The 18,967-nt window shown below is 35.8% G+C and overlaps 2 protein-coding genes across 3 annotated transcripts in view; one reads left to right on the top strand and one right to left on the bottom strand.

The window, feature by feature from the left end:
• LOC105829405 overlaps nt 1-18,967 on the top strand; it is a 35,168-nt gene that overhangs the window by 9,844 nt on the left and 6,357 nt on the right. For both annotated transcript variants that reach the window (XM_036286442.1, XM_036286441.1), the window contains 3 exons: nt 16,264-16,482; nt 17,721-17,910; nt 17,984-18,321. In XM_036286442.1, the coding sequence (XP_036142335.1) occupies nt 16,264-16,482; nt 17,721-17,910; nt 17,984-18,321 (747 nt within the window). The remainder of the gene's footprint in view (nt 1-16,263; nt 16,483-17,720; nt 17,911-17,983; nt 18,322-18,967) is intronic.
• Nucleotides 1,116-18,967, bottom strand: part of LOC114253910 — an 85,272-nt gene continuing 67,420 nt past the window's right edge. The window contains exons 3-4 of the mRNA XM_036286472.1: nt 4,952-5,179; nt 1,116-4,849 (exon numbers count right to left, since the gene is read on the bottom strand). Of these exons, the coding sequence (XP_036142365.1) occupies nt 4,973-5,179 (207 nt within the window). The 3' untranslated portion in view covers nt 1,116-4,849; nt 4,952-4,972. The remainder of the gene's footprint in view (nt 4,850-4,951; nt 5,180-18,967) is intronic.

Genomic DNA, 18,967 nt, shown 5'->3' with positions numbered 1-18,967 from the left:
ATTAATAAATTTTATCAATTCAATCTAAATATTTTAATTAAATATAGTAAATACTAGCTCTCCGTCTCTCCCGGTCTCTCCCCGTCTCTCCCTGTCACTCTCGGTCTCTCCTGGTCTCTCCCCGTCTCTACTCGTCTCTCCCGGTCTCTCCCCGTCTCTCCCGGTCTCTCCCCGTCTCTCCCGGTCTCTCCCCGTCTCTCCCGGTCTCTCCCCGTCTCTCCCCATCTCTACCCGTCTCTCCCGGTCTCTCCCCGTCTCTCCCGGTCTCTTCCCGTCTCTCCCGGTCTCTCTCCGTCTCTTTCCATCTCTACCCGTCACAAATGACTCAATTAATCAAAAATACATTGCGCAATTTTTGGCAAAGCAAGAAGTAATTAAAAAACAAGTTCTTGATGGAACCAAAACGTTTCAAATCGAGCGGAGAAAGATTTTCTTTTCATTGCGCAAGCTTGAATGGTGACGTTGCGTGGCACATGTCGAATAATGTGGCGAAGAAAGCTTCGCCCACTAATGAAATATATTATACGCCTTTCTTTGCCAAGTCTTTCGACTTGCCTTCCTCCCCTCACTCTGACCGTAGTCTGCGGAGCAAAAGGGCATATAATACATAAACACAGACGTTGGTGAAAGTTGCATACGATGTTTGACTTTTGCAATTAAACCGGGCCAGCTTTCCATGCGTCGCGATTCGTTTCTTTTCGAGCGACGACGGTTTCATTAGTACCGCGGGTAATCCGCCTCTCTAATTTCGCCGCTCGCCGTCGCGCCGCGTCGCGCCCGCCGTCGCGTACTTTCTAATAAAATTGCGGTCAGTCATTTCCAGTTTTCTGACGTAGCGGCTGCGACGACCTGCACGCAGCCGCGCGCGAAGTATCGTGTAAAAATATTTCTCTTCTGCAACTGTTGCAATATTAAGCGCTCACACGACTATTAAGCGTACGCGAGACATTTCATTATATAATCCTTCACAAGTATTGTTAAAAGTGGGGAAGTATTATAGATTAAATTAGAATTTATCATTACGAATATTTTGCGAAATGATTATCTTCACTGGTTGTGAGAGAATTATTTGTATTACAGTATTTATAACTATAATTGAATGTTTAAGTATTAACTCCATTTTTACAATTATTATTGCTATAATGATAAAATAATACAGTAAAATTACCACAATTGAAGTACAGTTGGCACTGAAAATAATTATAACATATATGTGGTATAATTAATATATAGTATCTTTATGTCAATGTAACACTGGTGATATCATGACTAATATTATAGCAGTAGTAGAAATAGAATCTCTAACCTAATAATTATTTTAACATTTAATTTTTATATAGTCGCACGAATACCAAATGCTATTCTTTCGGTGTTTAATTGATCACAAACGTATCATCTTACACGAATATCTGTAATGAATCCGAATATATCTATGGAAAAAGAATTAAATTCGAACAAAAACGCGAACACTCGCGGCTAACAGTTTTTGTAGAAGAGAACATTTATCATGCGAATCGAGACCGAGGCGGAGCAAAGCAGTATTTGAGCAGCGTTAACTTTCATTGATCACACGTGTCCCTACGGAATTAAATGCACTTGAGAACGATCAGTAGTGGAGCTGCGCAGCGAATAAACGATTCAGAATAATTCAGGGCAAACGGTCCTTCGGTAAAAGTAGAAAAGTAAATCTCACTAATGTGAATACATGTTATGCGACAAAGTAGTACATCTATCGAATATCCATACCATTTGTATTATTCTAAATTGTTTTTCTTCGTTTCTATTTTAAGAAAAGAGAGAGAACAAGAGAATATTTTGTACTATTTTAGAATAAACTCTCACTTGGAAATATCCGATTTTCAAGCTGCAGTTTTTTCGCGCAACCAAAATTGGTTGCACACTTGGCGAATCTACACATACACATATTCTATCAATATTTATTCACATATATTATCACAAATTGACGGCACTATTTTCATTTTTATCGTTACTTATTTTAATTTTTTTACTACACTAAATTTTAGTTTTATCATTGTTTCACCATCACTGAAGCTCATCGATTTGGATTATCGATGCATATACCACAAAATTTTATAGCACTACCTGGTCCCATTTCTATTACTTTGCCTGCGCAATCAATAACCGAAGGACACAAGCAATGAAATATTAGTATTTCAAAAAAGATACATGAAATAGAAAGAAAAGAGAAAAAAAGAGTCAAGAACTTGTATCTTAATATGCAAAAGAGACACGATTTGTAATGTACGTGGAAATTATATAAGATGCTTTCTCTACGAATGCGCCTCTTTCACTCTCGTAATGCACCAGAAGCAAGTATGTCAGTAACAAATGCAAAGAAAAACCTGCACTTTTTGTACATATTCATATCTTTACGTTTTATATCTCGAATACAACTGTTTTCTTTAGAAAAAAAAAGAACTCTGATATTTGAAATCACTCATTTTAGATTTTAGTTCGCGTGCTCTCGGTAAAACTTAAAAAAAAAACCGTAGGAGAATGTCACGCCTCACTCCTGTCCGAGTTGCGAGAACGCAGGAATTTTCACGCGACGATCGGCGGACTCCCAATGTCGCACCCGCACTATTTTCCGGTAATAGAGCAAGCGCGGTGCTTGTCTATGTCGGTCGCTAGTTGCTCGCGTAGTACTCGGTGGTGGGGGGTACCGCGCGCCTTCTTAAAGCCTTGCGCTTTTTTCAAAAACGGCGCGCTACCCCCGCCACGCTTGCTCTAGCCCCCCACTTGTATCCGCTAATGCATACGCGTTGCATGCGTACACTGTGGAACTTGTCCCTCCCCTCCATCATCCTCTAAATCACACTTTCCCGCCCCGCCGTTCTCCCCTAGAGCCCTGGCTCTTTCGTACCATCGGTTGCACCTCTCGTCGCACACAAATATACGTACTGCACTCGACTTTCCTTCGCCTCCTCGCTTTCCTCGCTCGCGAATATGCTTTTTCGCAACGTAGATTTTTACGGATCGGATTTGAGGAGTTTTACAAGTAAAAAAAAAAGAGCAATTTTTCTTTTGACGCAATTTTGACGCCATTTTTCTTTATCTGTTTTTTCTTTTTTAATCGAAAAACTAGTTGAAATGATGAAATAAAATTATACACATGTGAAAGATATTTCACACGCTAAAATATTTCTCGAGATCATTGGCCTTGTTAGCAGTACATTTTAGTTGCGCTTTTCGTACATCTCTTATTTTATCTGCTTTTTATTTCATGGTACAAATATGTGCTCATTTCGTTTGATGAGCAAAAGGAAAGAGCAGCTACTAAAAAGAAAAGGTCTTTTGTTCCATGCGTTCTGAATACGGGCTTTGGATTTCAATAATCGCTATGTACTACATGTGCAACGCGAACGGACGTAGCGATAGCGACAGAGTGCTGTCGAGAAAGTGTGTCATTGTTTACGCATAGTCAGTTTACTCTGCAACTTGTGCCGATACTTAGCTTCGACTCGCCGGTTGGTTTAGTTCTGATATTTTCAGATACGCGTTAAAGAGAGACGCGATAAAACGTTAGATATTGAAAAATAATTCATTCTAATTGAACATCGCAAACGTTTTATCTTTTTCTTCCGCATTAAAAGTCGTTCTTCGAAAATCCAGATTATTACAATCTATGAGTTCTGAACTTTTTATTTTTATTGTGAAATATTTTTGTACGTTCAATGTTGCGTGAAGCATATTTTTAATGAAGAAAACAGTTCTATTGTTACATATTTGCTTTGTACGAAGTAAATCATTTCATTTTCTCATAATGAACTTAATATTTCGAATTTGACGTATATTTTTAAGATATGTACACGTTTTTGCGATATTTAATGTTAATAAACTATTATTGCACATTATATGTATATTAAATAGCGTATATTAACGATAGTATAATTATAAATTATATTTGTTACTATAATTTAATATTATTACTATAAATAATTAAAATTACTATTATTATTTGTACTATTGCTATTTAACAATTAATATTAAATTATATAATATACTGTAATATAGTACTATATGCCATTATACTATGTACTATATTATTGCTGTATACTATATACATAGTATACATATAAAATTATATATCGTACTATAATATTATATATTATAATAGTATACATATGGAGCAATGTGCGTTGCTATATGTCAATAATGTAACGTTAACATTTTCTCTACAAGAAATTAAGTAGAAAAAATATTTTTTGTCTAATATAACGCGAAGGTGGCAGACGTGATTCGGATGCCACGCCTTGACATCGAAAGTGATTTCGAATGCAACGAGGCAGTCACACTCGAGAGCGATCAAATTCATTCTTAGACACGATTAAGCGCGTTGCACATGGCCATTTATTTTTATCCAAAGCAGACACCACAAAATTTCTTAGCCACGGCATCGAGTCCCATCACGCGATAACCCGAACGACTTAAAAAGAGAAGAAAAGTAATATTATACGTGCTACATACTTTCCCCGTGAGTCACACTATTTATCCATATTGGTTTCGACCAAGCGCCGATCGCATCTTGCAATCGCGAGGACGAAACTCCGTTTCGAGCGCGGGCTATATGCATATTAAATGGCGTTTCTGCTGCGATTGCGTACATAAGTGCACGCGGGCGCAGCGTGAGAGAAAGCGATCTGTTCTTCAAAAAAATCGTCCGCTCGGTTTCGAAGACTCGAAGACCTCAGAGCTTGTCCGGAACCGGTGAAAACTAGCCCTCCCTCCTTCCCCCCCCTCTCTCTCTCTCTCTCTCCTTCCGCCTCCGCCTCTCCCTCTCCCGTCCTCCTACCACTCATCACTCGCTGCGCGATTGCAGCGTCCGGTGCTAAAATAAAAATTGGAATAGGAGCGAGGGGAAATGCGCGTCGATCGAGCGCGAGGAGGTAAGTTAGGTCACTGGGCGCGTTAATGCGCCGGCTAACCTTACTTTCGCATTGCTAGATTCAATTCATGCCAAGGCTGACCGGGTGCGTTGCCCTCGATTGCCCCTATACCGTCGCCGTCGTCGTTGCTGCCGTTGCTGCTGCTCTCTCCGCTGCTGCTGCTGCTGCTGCTGATCTCCCTCTTGCCTCTCGACAATCGGCCGGCCGGCCGCGCCGCTAGACGCTCTACACGTTCTACACGCTCGGTGTCTGGCCGATACACGCGTCCTTCCCTGCAAAAAATAGAAATTAAGCCATGTGATTGGTGGTTATTAAGGGATGTTTAGAAAGTTAACAGGAACGCAAGTTGACGGGTTTCTAAGAGCAATTCGCACCTCAGTAGAAAAGCAGAAAAGCAGTAGCCAATCAGAACTAGCGTTACATCAACGGAAAAGCAGGAAGCAGAAAATCGATTATCAGTGCGAGTTCTGATTAGTTTCTGCTTTTCTGCCAAGATAGTGAATTCATCCCTTATAAGAATCCGTTTTTTTTTTGCCGCGAATAGCTTTATCAGGGTCGAAGCAGCGTTTACAAATCGTAAATCGGACATGGAATATCTTCCTTCTTTGAGGGAAGAATATTTTTATATACAGCTTTAAGGAAAATTGAAGATTGAAGTTTCTTCATTGAAGGTGCAATCAAGCTTCTTCTTCTAATCCTCTCGAGATTTCCGTGCATTCGTTTCATTATTGCAACAAATTAATCTTTTTAAGAATTGATCTTTTTATACTTCTTTTCTCACTTATTATATATCGGTTACATTTAGAGGTAGAGATAAAGAGAAAGGAGAAATTTAGAAGTACCAAATATTCTATTCATTATGGACTAAATGCTTCTTCAATTTACGGATGATAATTTCCACATTCCCTACAAGCACCGACAATAGTCGTACTCCTCAGCGAACAGACAATGAGAGCTCTATCCGCGACTTATAATTCGAATATAAGTAGTATTGGAAATAAATTGCTCGAAAATTTTATTCGCCCTTAAAATATCTTTCCGAACAGACGACACACTTCGAAAAGTCGCAAAATCAGAAAACCGCACGAGGAGAGTGTTCGTTTAGAATTTATCTTCAAATGTATTCTATGTCTTTTAGCAAAAGTTTATTTTTAATAAAATTTAATAAAATTCTTCGAAGTTGTCCATGTTATTTCACGATTCTACCATGATTTTGAAAAAGTAAATTCTAAATAAAAATTCTTTCGGTACGGAAATCTCTTCCGGGACTGGAAAATTAAAAAGATACGAAGAATTAATTGAGATAAACTTTAAGGAAACGAGCGATATATATCACAATTCTAAATACGGACTTATCAAGCAAGTCGTTTATCACTTGTTCTCATCGTCCGTCAATGACAAAGACTCACTAGAATCACTTCGCAAACGAGCATTATACGGAATTCAATCGATTTCTCGGTCGTATTGCACGAGAATTCTTCGATATATCGTCGCGTATCGTGTATCATTTTCTCAATAGGGCTTGTCGCAGCCATTCATTACGTTACGTATTGATCCCGGTCTACTCTTCAATGCATTCAATATATGCGTCAAGTTTGAAATAAATCTCCAATCAATTAATAGCCGCATGGACTTCTCTCGGCATCATATTTCTCCTTTTCTTATTTCCGTCTCTCACGTTCATTTCCTGTAAATGTTTGTTAATCGGGAAGGCACACGGTAAAAGACATCGTGTATCTTATATTAAAAATTAAATGAATAAAATTCCATGAAAGCATCGTGTGTACGTGTTGTCTAGATTAATCGACAATCGAATAAAATATTTTTACAAAAATATTTTATTGGATTGGATAAAATATTAAAAAAAATATATAAATATTATACACAGTGAAAAAAAACGTTTCATATTTCTGTTAAAATTGTTCTTGTCAAAATATTTTTCTTGTTAAAATTACATTGATATTTGACATTTTTTAGTGTTAAAATAATACAATTTATACAATTTTAAATGAACAAATAATAATAATGTAGTTTTGAAATGTAAATTCTAAGATAAAAGTAGTAAATAAATAAAATGTGTTTTTTTTTTAATATAATTGAACATACTATAAATGTTCCTTTTAATCAGGAAATATGCTTCCACAATTTCCAAATTGTGTCAAAACGTGTTATCTCTTTTGTGTTAATCTTTTATAATATAAAAACTGTAATATTAAGCGAAATGAAAACATAACATAACATAATATTACTTTTTAACATATTCATCCGTATTGAATTATTGGGGGCACGTAAAATGTATTAAACTTAACATACAATTTTTTACCATCTTAGTAAAATGGTTTGAGTATTCAAACATATTCTTATAACATATACATTTAAATATTTTTACTAAAATATAGTGAGATATAAGTTTAAAAAAAAATTCGATCAGTTTTTATATGAAATTAAATGGCATTTATATTCCTTCGAAGAATAATACATATGTCAAGCTGTGCGCTTAGAACCTAATGTGTCATATTAACGCAAGCAGAACAATGCGATAGAAGATCTTTTTATCAGCGCAGGATTTCATCCGAGCAAACAATTCTTCACCGACATACTTCTGATAGCTAAATAGATACGTGCCACCTGTCAGCTTTTCCTCATTAATCTTTTTTAAGTGACAATCTCGGGTCCATATATCTGAATCTTTCTTCACTTCATCTTCATAGTAGTCATCGTCGTCGCCATCTCGTTGGTCGACTCGCGATTACAATGTTGCGCGGCGGGTATCTCGCGCGCTCGCGCGATTCTCGGGCCTTTATTCGTGCCGATCGCGCCCGTACGCCGCCGCGCCGCGCCGGTTCGGCCATACATTTGTCCATCGGTGTGCATCGCTTTAACCACCCGTTTATTCGGCCGCACGTCCATGCACCCGTCTTTCCGACCAAGCGCGCGGGCCCGCTCTCGGTCGGTCCGTCGGACCGGACCCGCTCTTGCCGCGTTGTATCGTGTCCGCGGGGTGGCTGACCTAACCAAAGGGGTCGTTGCACCCGTGCGCCTGGGTCCGCTTTCACCCCACCACGTCTTCCTCTCTTTCTCTATACTTCTTCTGGTCAGCTTCGCGTGCGCGCGCGCAGGCAGACCTATCCTCCCGTCAACGTCTTGCTTCCACCATCGCGATGTGTGACGGCCACTCTTCCTCCTTTCTCTCTCTCTCTCTCTCTCTCTCTTCTCCTCTTTCGTCCTCGTTTTCTTATTATTATTCTCTTTCTTCCATTCCTCTCCCCTCCCCCTTTCTCTTGCCGCCCGCACCCTGCTCTTCCTCGCTCTTATCCTACGTATTGTCCATTTCGCTCAAACCCCGGCTGTGTAGCCGGGACTAAAAGAAATTATAGTTATTTGCCACCGACCCTTTCGGATAGTCGATTATTTCGCGGCAGTCGTCCGTCCCATCACCCTTCCCACCTCTCTTACCTTCCCTCCCCCTTTATTCTCCTTTTCCCCCTGCTCATTCTCTCTCTCTCTCTCTCTCTCCTCCATTTTTGATCGTGATTAAATTATTTCAACTGATGTAGAGAAAGCATTAATCATTATAATAATTAAATATTATAAATAAATACTGTTTCATCCAATAAGATAATGTTTTAATAGAAATATTTTATTTCTTTATGAAAAGCTCAGAAATGTGACGTGTAATTAACGAAAAATATTTGTTGCCCCTCCTCGCTTATTCCTTTCTCCCTTCACATCTTGTTCTTCCAGTTCTTTTTTTTTTACTACTTCTTCTCCTCCTTCCTCTTATTGTTGATTACGGAATTTCTTCATCGCAAGAGAATTAATTCTATTCTTTACTATGCCCTATCTAGAGGCGAACATCCATAAAGGAAAAAAATACATAAAGATCTTCTGTTCTTTAAGATAGAGCGATGCTTTTATAACGATGTTAAAAAATGCTATCAAAGATTTTAATATTTATAATGGGCCATAAAAAAGTAACTCACATTTGTATTTCGTATTATATTTTTCGACATTTTGTAGTAATAAACAATAAAGATTAAATGAGGAAATCTTAATCTATATAAATGATAAAATAAAAAACGTTGAAATTTAGCTTTAATCAGAAAGATAATTATATATTCGAAAAAAAAAGAAATATCTAAATTAAACTTATTTCATGACATTATAACTTCATTTTAAAGGAGATAAGATATGGTTTAGTACTAACAAATATTATACTTATATGCAGTATCTTGAATAAAAGCTATCACTGTTGATATAATTGCAACAATCAGATTTTTTCGAGCTACATACTAAGAATAATCAAAACGCTACATCATAACGCAAATTTAGGTTTTTAGCACGGAACAATGAAGCGCAGTTATCGAATGACGTCGGTGTAAAGTGATAAGGCTCGTTGTTTGCTATACGTTCGCGAGGCGTACCAGACTATGATAGAGATTAGCTTATCTCGACTACGAACCACAAGGAGGTCTCTGTTCATTTGCCAGCACTATGTCAATATTATTTCGTTGACCGCCGTCACATACCAGTGCGAACTTCAAAACTAAGCTTTATTCGCAAACGCAAACGCAAACACACACACACACACAGATTATAAAACATTTTGAAGAAAATGGCGCTATTTTCTAGCTTTTTAAAGCAGTGCAACATTTAGATAATACTTTTTTAACCGAGAGAAATTATTAAAAGTTAAATATTTAAATTGGTATTTAGTGCGTCTTTTATGACAATTTAATTTTTGAAAGACAAAATTCTTTGTTTTAATGTTTACAAAGTTGCAAGCAGAATTCATGCATTTTTACCTCTAATCACCATAACACAATCAAATATTTAGTTCGAGTCCTGCAAATACAAAAATTTCAAATCAGCGTATATTTGTTTCCCATAAAAATAGAAAAATGAAACCCAAAGCCGTTGTATGTACCGTTTGCTAAAGTCACACACTAGTTTATTACTACTTTTTATCTTCCTTTCTCTCTCTCTCTCTCTCTCTCTCTCTCTCTCTCTCTCTCTCTCTCTCTCTCTCTTTCTCTCCCCCTCCTTTCTCTGGCATCTTTTATCATAAAGGTCAAACAAGTAGTCAAGTAGTCAATTCGTATCTTCTATGGTTGTCTTTTCTGAAACTGCAGGCCATAAATATTACATGAACGTCTAAAGTGATTGATATTAATATGTAAGCGCTGCAAGGAAAAGAAAATGCGGATGTGTTCTTGTTTAAAAATATAATAAACGCTATTGACTTTATTAAATTAATCGTTTCGTTCAATATCTTTTCTATAATTTATAATATTTCTTATTACTTCTCTCTAATAAATGAAAAACGCAACATGAAAAGTCAAGTACAAAAAATTGAAAATTTAAAACAATCAAACGCAGGCTGTTTTAAATAAACATTTATTTATTTCATTGTCAGAGGAAAAAGAAAAACTGTGTTTCTTACATTTTGTATCACATATATATATATATATATATATATATATATGCAAAATTTCATAATATAATATTTTATTTCTTATCATGTAGTGCTGTTAAAAGAATGTGGCACTTGCAGTTTTTCTCTTGTTAAATCTCGACTTATGAGAGTAATACAAAGTACATTATTTTTTTTATTTAAAGATAAAAATGTAATTTAAAAAATTGACAACTATATATATAAATGCTTGGTGATATTTAACGTAAATAATAATACAGACAGCGGAAATAATGTGAGATGTGTAAATTACATCGGAGAAGTTCGGAGCATGACAAGGTCGTCATTTTTCTTTCTTCGGTGCATCAAACATTCAACAATCAATTACCAATGACACATTAGAGTTTGGCCTTGATAGCGAAATATTACGCGTCATTGGTTAGCCTTTCACATTTAACTTCTACTAATCATGAATGCAAGTGTAAATGAGTTTTTAGAATCTTCTAAAAGAAGAGCCTGCTAATATAATATTAACTAATCAGCATTATTTCTTATTCCATAAAAGGAAGTAGATTGTTTTACAAAAAATTGTACTAATTGTAATAATGATAAAATATGTTGAAATTATACGATACTTTTCGACATTTTTTTTATCTTATATATTGCCTTGTGTCTATTGTATGGTTTAAACAAAAGTTTAATTATACTTTGATATATACGCTCTTTTTTCTTTTTCTTTCCTCTCTCTTTTTAGTTTAATAAATATTTTTTCAAATAATTATATCGTGCTTTTATTTGATTGGACGACAATAATTAATTATACCATTTAATCGGTTTAGGCACTGCGATAATGATATGTAATCAGATTTTAGACTACTTTAGACGATGAAATAATTCAAGGCTACTTTCATACAGTTCATGGCTATCTATTCGTTATGCCAAGGTCTATGGTATAGAAAGACTAGACAATTTTGACCGTCTGGGACCTCTAACGGTACCGTTAAAAGATGCGTCACGAATCGAATATCCACGCTACTTTTGGGTACCTCAACTAACGCACATTCCATTCGCTATACTATTCCGTCCGATCCATCCATCTTCTTCTTTTCTAGCCACACGGAGAAAAACAACAGCAAGAATTTGTAGCTAAATTTCAGTCGTATATAGCTAAAATTAAACTATCGTAAAGGATTTTTTGTTGCTATAATTAATTTCTATTGTTCCCTTTTTCTATACGTTTCTTTTATACGAGTAAAAACATTCCGAAACTAAACAATAATTACAACTTAGAAAAATGCAGTATTATGTTTCTTGTCTATTTTTTGTCATAAAGTTCTATACTTGATATATCCCTTTCGAAAAAAATATATAATATTTTAGTATGTCATATATTTTTAGTCACATATTTATAAGACATTTTAACTCTTGATTATATAAATGTGCCTTGCGATACTACACCTAAATTATAATTCGAAATAATCAAATATCTTCAAATCAATTATGCTGAGCTTATCTAAACAGGAGTTTGCTTAAAAATTGACACTTTTATAAGAAACTAATTACAAAATTGTTATTTTCGTAAACTAATTACGAAATTAATGTTATTTTGAAACTTATTTGTAATAATTATTTTATGCGTTTAAATTTTTTAATTAATGTAAGTATAAAATGGCTGACGTACAATGATTGTTCATACATTTGAGAAAGACAGTTAAGTAACTCCAGCGTCATTTCGAAAGAAAAATGATATTTGCCTATGTAATACTATGTATCATTGTATAGAACATTCTCTTATAAATGTCCTCCATTCGTCGTGACCGTCTGCAACCTCTAACGGTGTTAGTAAAAAAACCAGACGTAAAGCGATGAATGTCCTTGAGTGTGCTTAGTACTTGGACATCCGCTAGAAGTAATGACCACAACCCAATATGAATTCGTATAGTCTATGTATGTAACAGTCCCACACAAGTACGCGTGGATTTACATCTATAGCATGATCGTCACATCTGCCAATTTTCCATAACCTGTTAATTGTATTTTGGAACAATTAGTTTCCATTACAAAAGTGAACATGGATTAGAAATTTAATTAGTTCTGTGGTTCCTTAATTGAAAATAAATTAACATTGATTAAACACTTATTTATTAAGCGTCTAATGTGTTGATCGTGGTTTGTATTAATGAATTATTGTTCCGAGAAAAATTAATTGTAGTTGCCATAATTAAAACGTATGTACTTATAATTCATTTTCGTTGCCAACATATATTTATAGTTGTTTTAATTAAATGCAAATTATAGCTATTACTCATTATTACTTATGTAAACAGTAAGCAAATTGTTGTAAAAAATAGTTATATTTATTATAAAGTTTATTTTATCATCCATATTTTAATATTTTACTATATTGAAATTATTACAATTAATAGTAAAATTTTCCCATAGAACATAGAACTAACCGCGTATAAGGTTGTTGTTATTAACAATCATATTAGAATAATCATATTGTCAATTTGTATAAATTTTTTTTATTCTAAAGATTAAAATACGTAAAAATTATTACGATCAATATATGTCTTTGCAATTCCGTTTGATGTATAATATTCGACCGATCGATTCACGATAAAGGTGAAAGGCCGCGTATATGAAACACGAGAGTTAATCGAAACTCATCTGTGCGATGTTCTCTTTTTCGTAACACGTGCCAATGGGCTTCATATATGCAAATAAAAACGATTCATGTATCAATCTTTAGAAACTGCACGAATTTTTCGACAATTTTTTTAAAATTTTATAAAATTTTTATGCATTATATTCTAAAGCAGTATTTAAAAGAATGAATTAGGATTGGCCGAGAGAACAAAAAAAATGAAAATTCTACCTGATTAATATTATTTATTCACACGAATAGAACGGTTCTACGAAGACACTATCTAGAAATTTAGCTTCATAAATATTAATCTGAAAATTTTGTTAAACCATCAAAATAATTATGGAGAACGTTCAAGCATGATGAGCTGCAAAAGTTTCGACATTCTAGCAACCATCAGCTTGAGAGTGGTTTATCAGAATTATTTTCAGGTATCCGGTTTAACTTTTAGATACTTGAGCAAAAAACCATCTATCCCATGTGTACAAGAAATAATGATTCTACGTCAAACTTTTTAGAGAAGAACAAGAAGAAATCTCTTTGACGGTGTGTAGGCGAATAAAATTTCCACACACGGCCCACGTATAGAGGAATGAATAGTTCGATCTGGGACAGGTGGCTATACATAATTTGTGAAACGCGCGCGTATCGTAGCGCAGGATTTCATCGAACTTCGACGTTCTGTCAGAGAACGATGAGTACGCTCATCGACGATAAATAAACGCGAGAGACGCTTGTACATACATTGCACGCCCCGGTGTCTCGGCGTGTATTTTCGGGGCCGCCATCCGCGAGTACCGAGTATCCGGGCCTCGCAATGATACCTGCTCGCTTTGGCTAACGTGACGACCGGTGTGTGTAGCGATCTAACAGAAAAGGAACGGAGAGACGCAACGCAAGAGCAATGCCCCTTGGGTCAGGTTCAGTACCCTTTGGCACAAGGCACTCGGAGAACGACGTAACCGGCATGCATCTGCGCGCGTATAGGTGAACGCTTACACGCGAACGTCTACTTGCATGCATGCGAGATGGCCTTTTCGCGACGCGATAGATAAAAAACTGAACGAGACGTTCCCTTCTTTCCCTTCGCTTCTCCACCCTCCTCTCGCGCGCGTTTCGTAAATTGGGACAGTCTCACCGCGCATCGACTGTAACTCAATCTCCCGTATACTGCGCGAATCATTCCTGAGAAGAAATCGCCCAAAAATCACGCCGTCTTGCAAACGGTACAGTATAGAGTTCTTAGGTCTCGGAAAATCTCTCGGAAATTTTATATAAGGAAAAAACGGTTTCCTCCGATTTTTCTCTCTCCTCGCTGTATTTTTCCGACTTCTTTTCTTTCAAGATAATGTCACCTTCTCTGGTTCTCTAAGGTTTTAAGATTTCTTTCACTTTTAAGAACTCTAATAAGAAAGTAATTCATTAATAAAGTCCGCTGTCATTACCACAATTGTGTTTTTTCGTACTTGTCGGAAAAAGGGAGTTTTCCCATCAATTTTATTTTTCTAGAAAATTAAGAATATTAGTAAGAACGGTCCTAATTATAAGTTGAATTTAAATTATGATTCAAATTTGCAAAATTAAAAATATTTTACAGACATACATTTATTAATAAAACTAGCTATGCCCTGCCACGCGTTGCTGTGGCTCTCTATTCTTATGCTACGTTTTTTTCAAATTTTCTTTGCTTTTGTTGTTTAACTTTTAAGAGCTTTGCTTTACTGTTGCTCTTTTTATTTTATTTTTGAATAAGCATTTATCTATCTTTAATAAATCTAATATTCATTTATTCACGTACTTCTAACTTTTTTTTCTAAAAGCTGCCATGGATTTAGAAATCCAATCAAAAGACTGTTTTAAATAAGTTCCTTTTTTTCAATAAAATAAAAGCCATCTTTATTTTTCTTATTACCTTAATTTAAACACAATAGAAACATTCTTCGCCTCTCCCGGTCTCTCCCGGTCTCTCCCGTCTCTCCCCGTCTCTCCCGGTCTCTCCCCGTCTCTCCCCATCTCTACCCGTCTCTCCTCGTCTCTCCCGGTCTCTCCCCGTCTCTCCCGGTCTCTCACCGTCTCTCCCGGTCTCTCCCCGTCTCTCCTGGTCTCTCCCCGTCTCTCCCGGTCTCTCCCCGTCTCTCCCGGTCTCTCCCCGTCTCTCCTGGTCTCACCCCGTCTCTCCTGGTCTCTCCCCGTCTCTCCCCCGTCTCAATGTATCAAAATTTAATAATATTAATGAAAAACTATTTTTTACACTTAAATTATAGCCATCATTGTTTAAACACACGGTATTTCCAAAATCAGACCCCATAAGAACACTCCCGGTTATGAATGCAACGTTGTGTCAAAATTTCAAAGCAATCGGTGAAAAACTTACGGAGATCTTAGATGAGAAACAAACATTTACATTTTTATTTATATAGATTGTAGAAATTTTTTATAATAATTATTATACATAATTGTTTCCTTAATCATTGCTGCTGTTTACGAGAAAAAAATGAAGAGTACTAATAAAAACCTCTCTAATAATAATTTTAAATTAAATATCTGTTTTATAATTTCTTGAAATTATGATCCTTTTAATAGATTATATTTAATACACTAACATATAATAACATACATTTAACGTACATTTAACGTACATTTAACATACATTTTAATATGCTGATTCATAATTGAAACTTATACTTAAACATTTTTTAATATCTTTTTCCCGAAATTTACTATAATTTATTAAAGTATATAAAAATATAATAATTTTTCTATAAAATTATGATATTTACTGCATACATTTATATTAACTTTTGAAATGTTCGTTTAAATTTGCTCGAATAAATGGAAATTATTTTAATTTTAAATTCATAATTGGTACTTTTCTTCATTTTATTACAATCCATTCCTTCATTTTTTGAAAGGAACGGAAAAAATTGTTTTTTTTTTACTTGATTTTATTTTTCTGGAAAGAACGGACATACACTAATCACGCCACAAGGGTTTGACGCAGCCGCCAACTTCTATCTCAAAGATATAAATGCAACAATTTTTTATTAAAAAAAAAGAAAATTTAAGGGAAATATCTTCATGTTTGCTAAACTGATTCTTTGTAGATCTTAACAATAAACGAAGGGAAAAAATCATATTCTTTTGCCGATTTCTACTCGCGTATGAGCCTTATCAGTCGTCGAGATTTTTCACTCCGCGCGCTCCGAAGTGATGAATGAAACGTTCGGGAATTTCTGTCTTCCGTGGATTTCTCGTGCGCGCGCTTTATCGCATGAATGTATGTCTATGCATTTCAGTTGGTGAATGGCCTAGACGTACCCCGATACATGTGCGAAACGGAGGTGATGGAGGACGTGAATGTTGCCCCGACGGCGGCCGTGATGAAGTACACCACCACCACCACGACCTCCACCGCCATCACTTCCGGCAATCATATCAGCAAGAACGCGAACGGGAACATCATCACCCTTACGCTCAAGAACAATCATCTTATCGTAGAGACGGAAGAACGTGCGGTACGTACGTCGTTATTACAGGAAATTTCTCTGGCGTATCGTCGCAGCGACGAAACATCGCTTACATACTAGTAAATCTCTTCCTTTTCCCCTCTATAACGTTTATCCTAAGCGACGGTGCGCGGTGGCGAAACTCGTCGTCAGTCGGAGTCAGCGATAATCGGGTCAGAGACTGGCTCGTTTTCAGACTGCGGGGAGTAGATTCGTAATTATCGAACTTGGCCGACCCTGGTAAGGTCGGAGGTTACCGGGCAATTTCGCCCCCCCCCTCCCTCCCCTACCTACCGTCCTACTTACGGCCTCGTCTTATGTTCGCGTCGAGTATTCTCGAAATTCGTCTGTCGGGCCGTTCGTCTCGGCCGACACCTACGTTTTCTCTTTCTCTCTGACCGCGGTGCACCTCCTCCTTCTCCCCTTTCCGTTTCCTCTCACCTTCTCCTCCTTTTATCTGTCTCGCACGCTTCCATTTTCCACCCCGATCTCTCTAAATGCTCTCTACTCGCGCTCTGATTCAAGCCATTCCTCTCGCATGTACATACCTATATAAAGTGCTCCAACTTTCGAACAAGGAAAAGGCGTGGATCCGATTCGGGTCTGTAACTTGGGCCTATGTTAAGAAGAAAAAAAGGGAGGAAAGATAATGGACTGAGTAGATACGCATGAATTCTCGTGGGAGAATTGGAACGTTTTTGGCCAGAATAATAAATATTGAATTTAATCGGATGTCGCTTTAATTTTAGGAAAGAAATTCACGTTACATTCCAGTTTACAATGTTTTTCCAACTATTAAACGACAATTACTTCACATTAAATAACTATTATTTATCGTGTATATTTACTTTTGCATATTTAAATATGGATATCTTATTCTTTACGCTGATAAAGAAAAAGATACTTGATTCAAATAAGTAGTTATTTGAATAGTACTAAAATTTTATAAATTATAGAAAATATTATTTATTTGAAATAAATATTATTTATTTTTTATAAAATTTGTTTTCAGTGTATTCAATTTGATTTGTGATATTACGTATTTTGGCTTCACGTGAGATATGATTCCGAATAAAATTCTCTTTATTTATTTTATTTTTTAAAATGCTATTTTTAAAAATTGATTAAAAAAAATAAATTACATGGATCTTATTCAGAATCTTGTTAATTTATAACAGAGATAATTGTAAAAACATAATATTTTATAATATTCTTTGCGATATGTATTTTGTTATATTTAATTTCAGGTAACGATGGAAGATGACAAATCCACGTCGAGATACAAGGACAGCGGTTCATTTGTGGTCGAAGTACAGCCGGATTATGACAAGGAAGAGATGGAGGGTAACAAAGGGTCGTCCGACAATGTGACTACCGGTGTCACCGATCAACAGGCTCTAGTGCACAGGGAGGAAATACCGGATGACAGATCTTCAGGTGATCATTCTCGTGATACACGTAATATCCCGCTTTTTTGCGACTTATCTTCCATTCGTTGTTTTTCACATAGGTTTCGAAAATACACGACTGTTTGGGAGCACCAATACTGGTCTGTCACAGTCAGACCTTTCAATATCCAGTCAAGGTTCAGCCAATCCTAGCTACCGCTACGGCAATCAAGTCGAATACGATTCCGGCCATCTTGGTTACCCTATGTACGGTGGTAGTTACGAGTCCGATATGCCATTGAGAAAACTAGAGGGACGTTCGAAATGGGTAGAATTCGACAAGTCGCCGGATATAGAAAAGATACTCTTAGACGATTCCAGAAATTTCACCAGTGAAGAGGAGGTGGAGGAAGAGGAGGGAGAGCAGCAGGAGGAAGGGCAGGAGGAGGACAACAAAAGTGTAAGTAAATAGAGAGATTAGTTGATTAATTTAAACTCTCTTTTTACGTGAGTATCATTTCATTTAAATAATTTTTATACATAAAATGAAAGAAGAATAGAAACTTCAGCAATAACACGTGAATTAATAAAACCCTTTTTTTCAAGCATCAATTTTCGATTATATTTTTTATTAACATAAGTTTAATTAAGATTAAAAAATATTTTGTTATCAATTAAAAAAATAATTGTGTTATTATTTTACATTTCGATAATTTTATTCGCCGAAACATTTAAATTATCAATATTGAAATTTCTTTAATATTCTGATATTAATTTGTTTTTGAAATCTCAGATTTCTATTCTCTAAATCTCGTGGAGTGAAATGATTTTGAATTTGCGCTATTATTGAAATAATTTGTTACTTTGTAAGAGTAAAAATTCTACAGGACTGAATAAGATATTGAATAGGATCCTTATAAAAGTTTTTGATTTTTATTAGAATGCATAGAGAGCAAATCACTCAAGTAAAAATTGCATAAGCTCAATTTTCAGTCTTTTAGAGAATTTAGAGTAACGTAATTCTTTTACTCTACGAGATTTACAGAGCGTATGTATAGATTGATCAGAGAGAGGGAAAAGGTCCTCATAACACGGAAGGTATCCGT

The sequence above is a fragment of the Monomorium pharaonis genome, chromosome 4, assembly GCF_013373865.1.
Source record: "Monomorium pharaonis isolate MP-MQ-018 chromosome 4, ASM1337386v2, whole genome shotgun sequence".
Lineage (NCBI taxonomy): Eukaryota > Metazoa > Arthropoda > Insecta > Hymenoptera > Formicidae > Monomorium > Monomorium pharaonis.
Note: the sequence above shows the minus strand (reverse complement) of the source record. Positions and strands in the feature narration are given on the sequence as shown.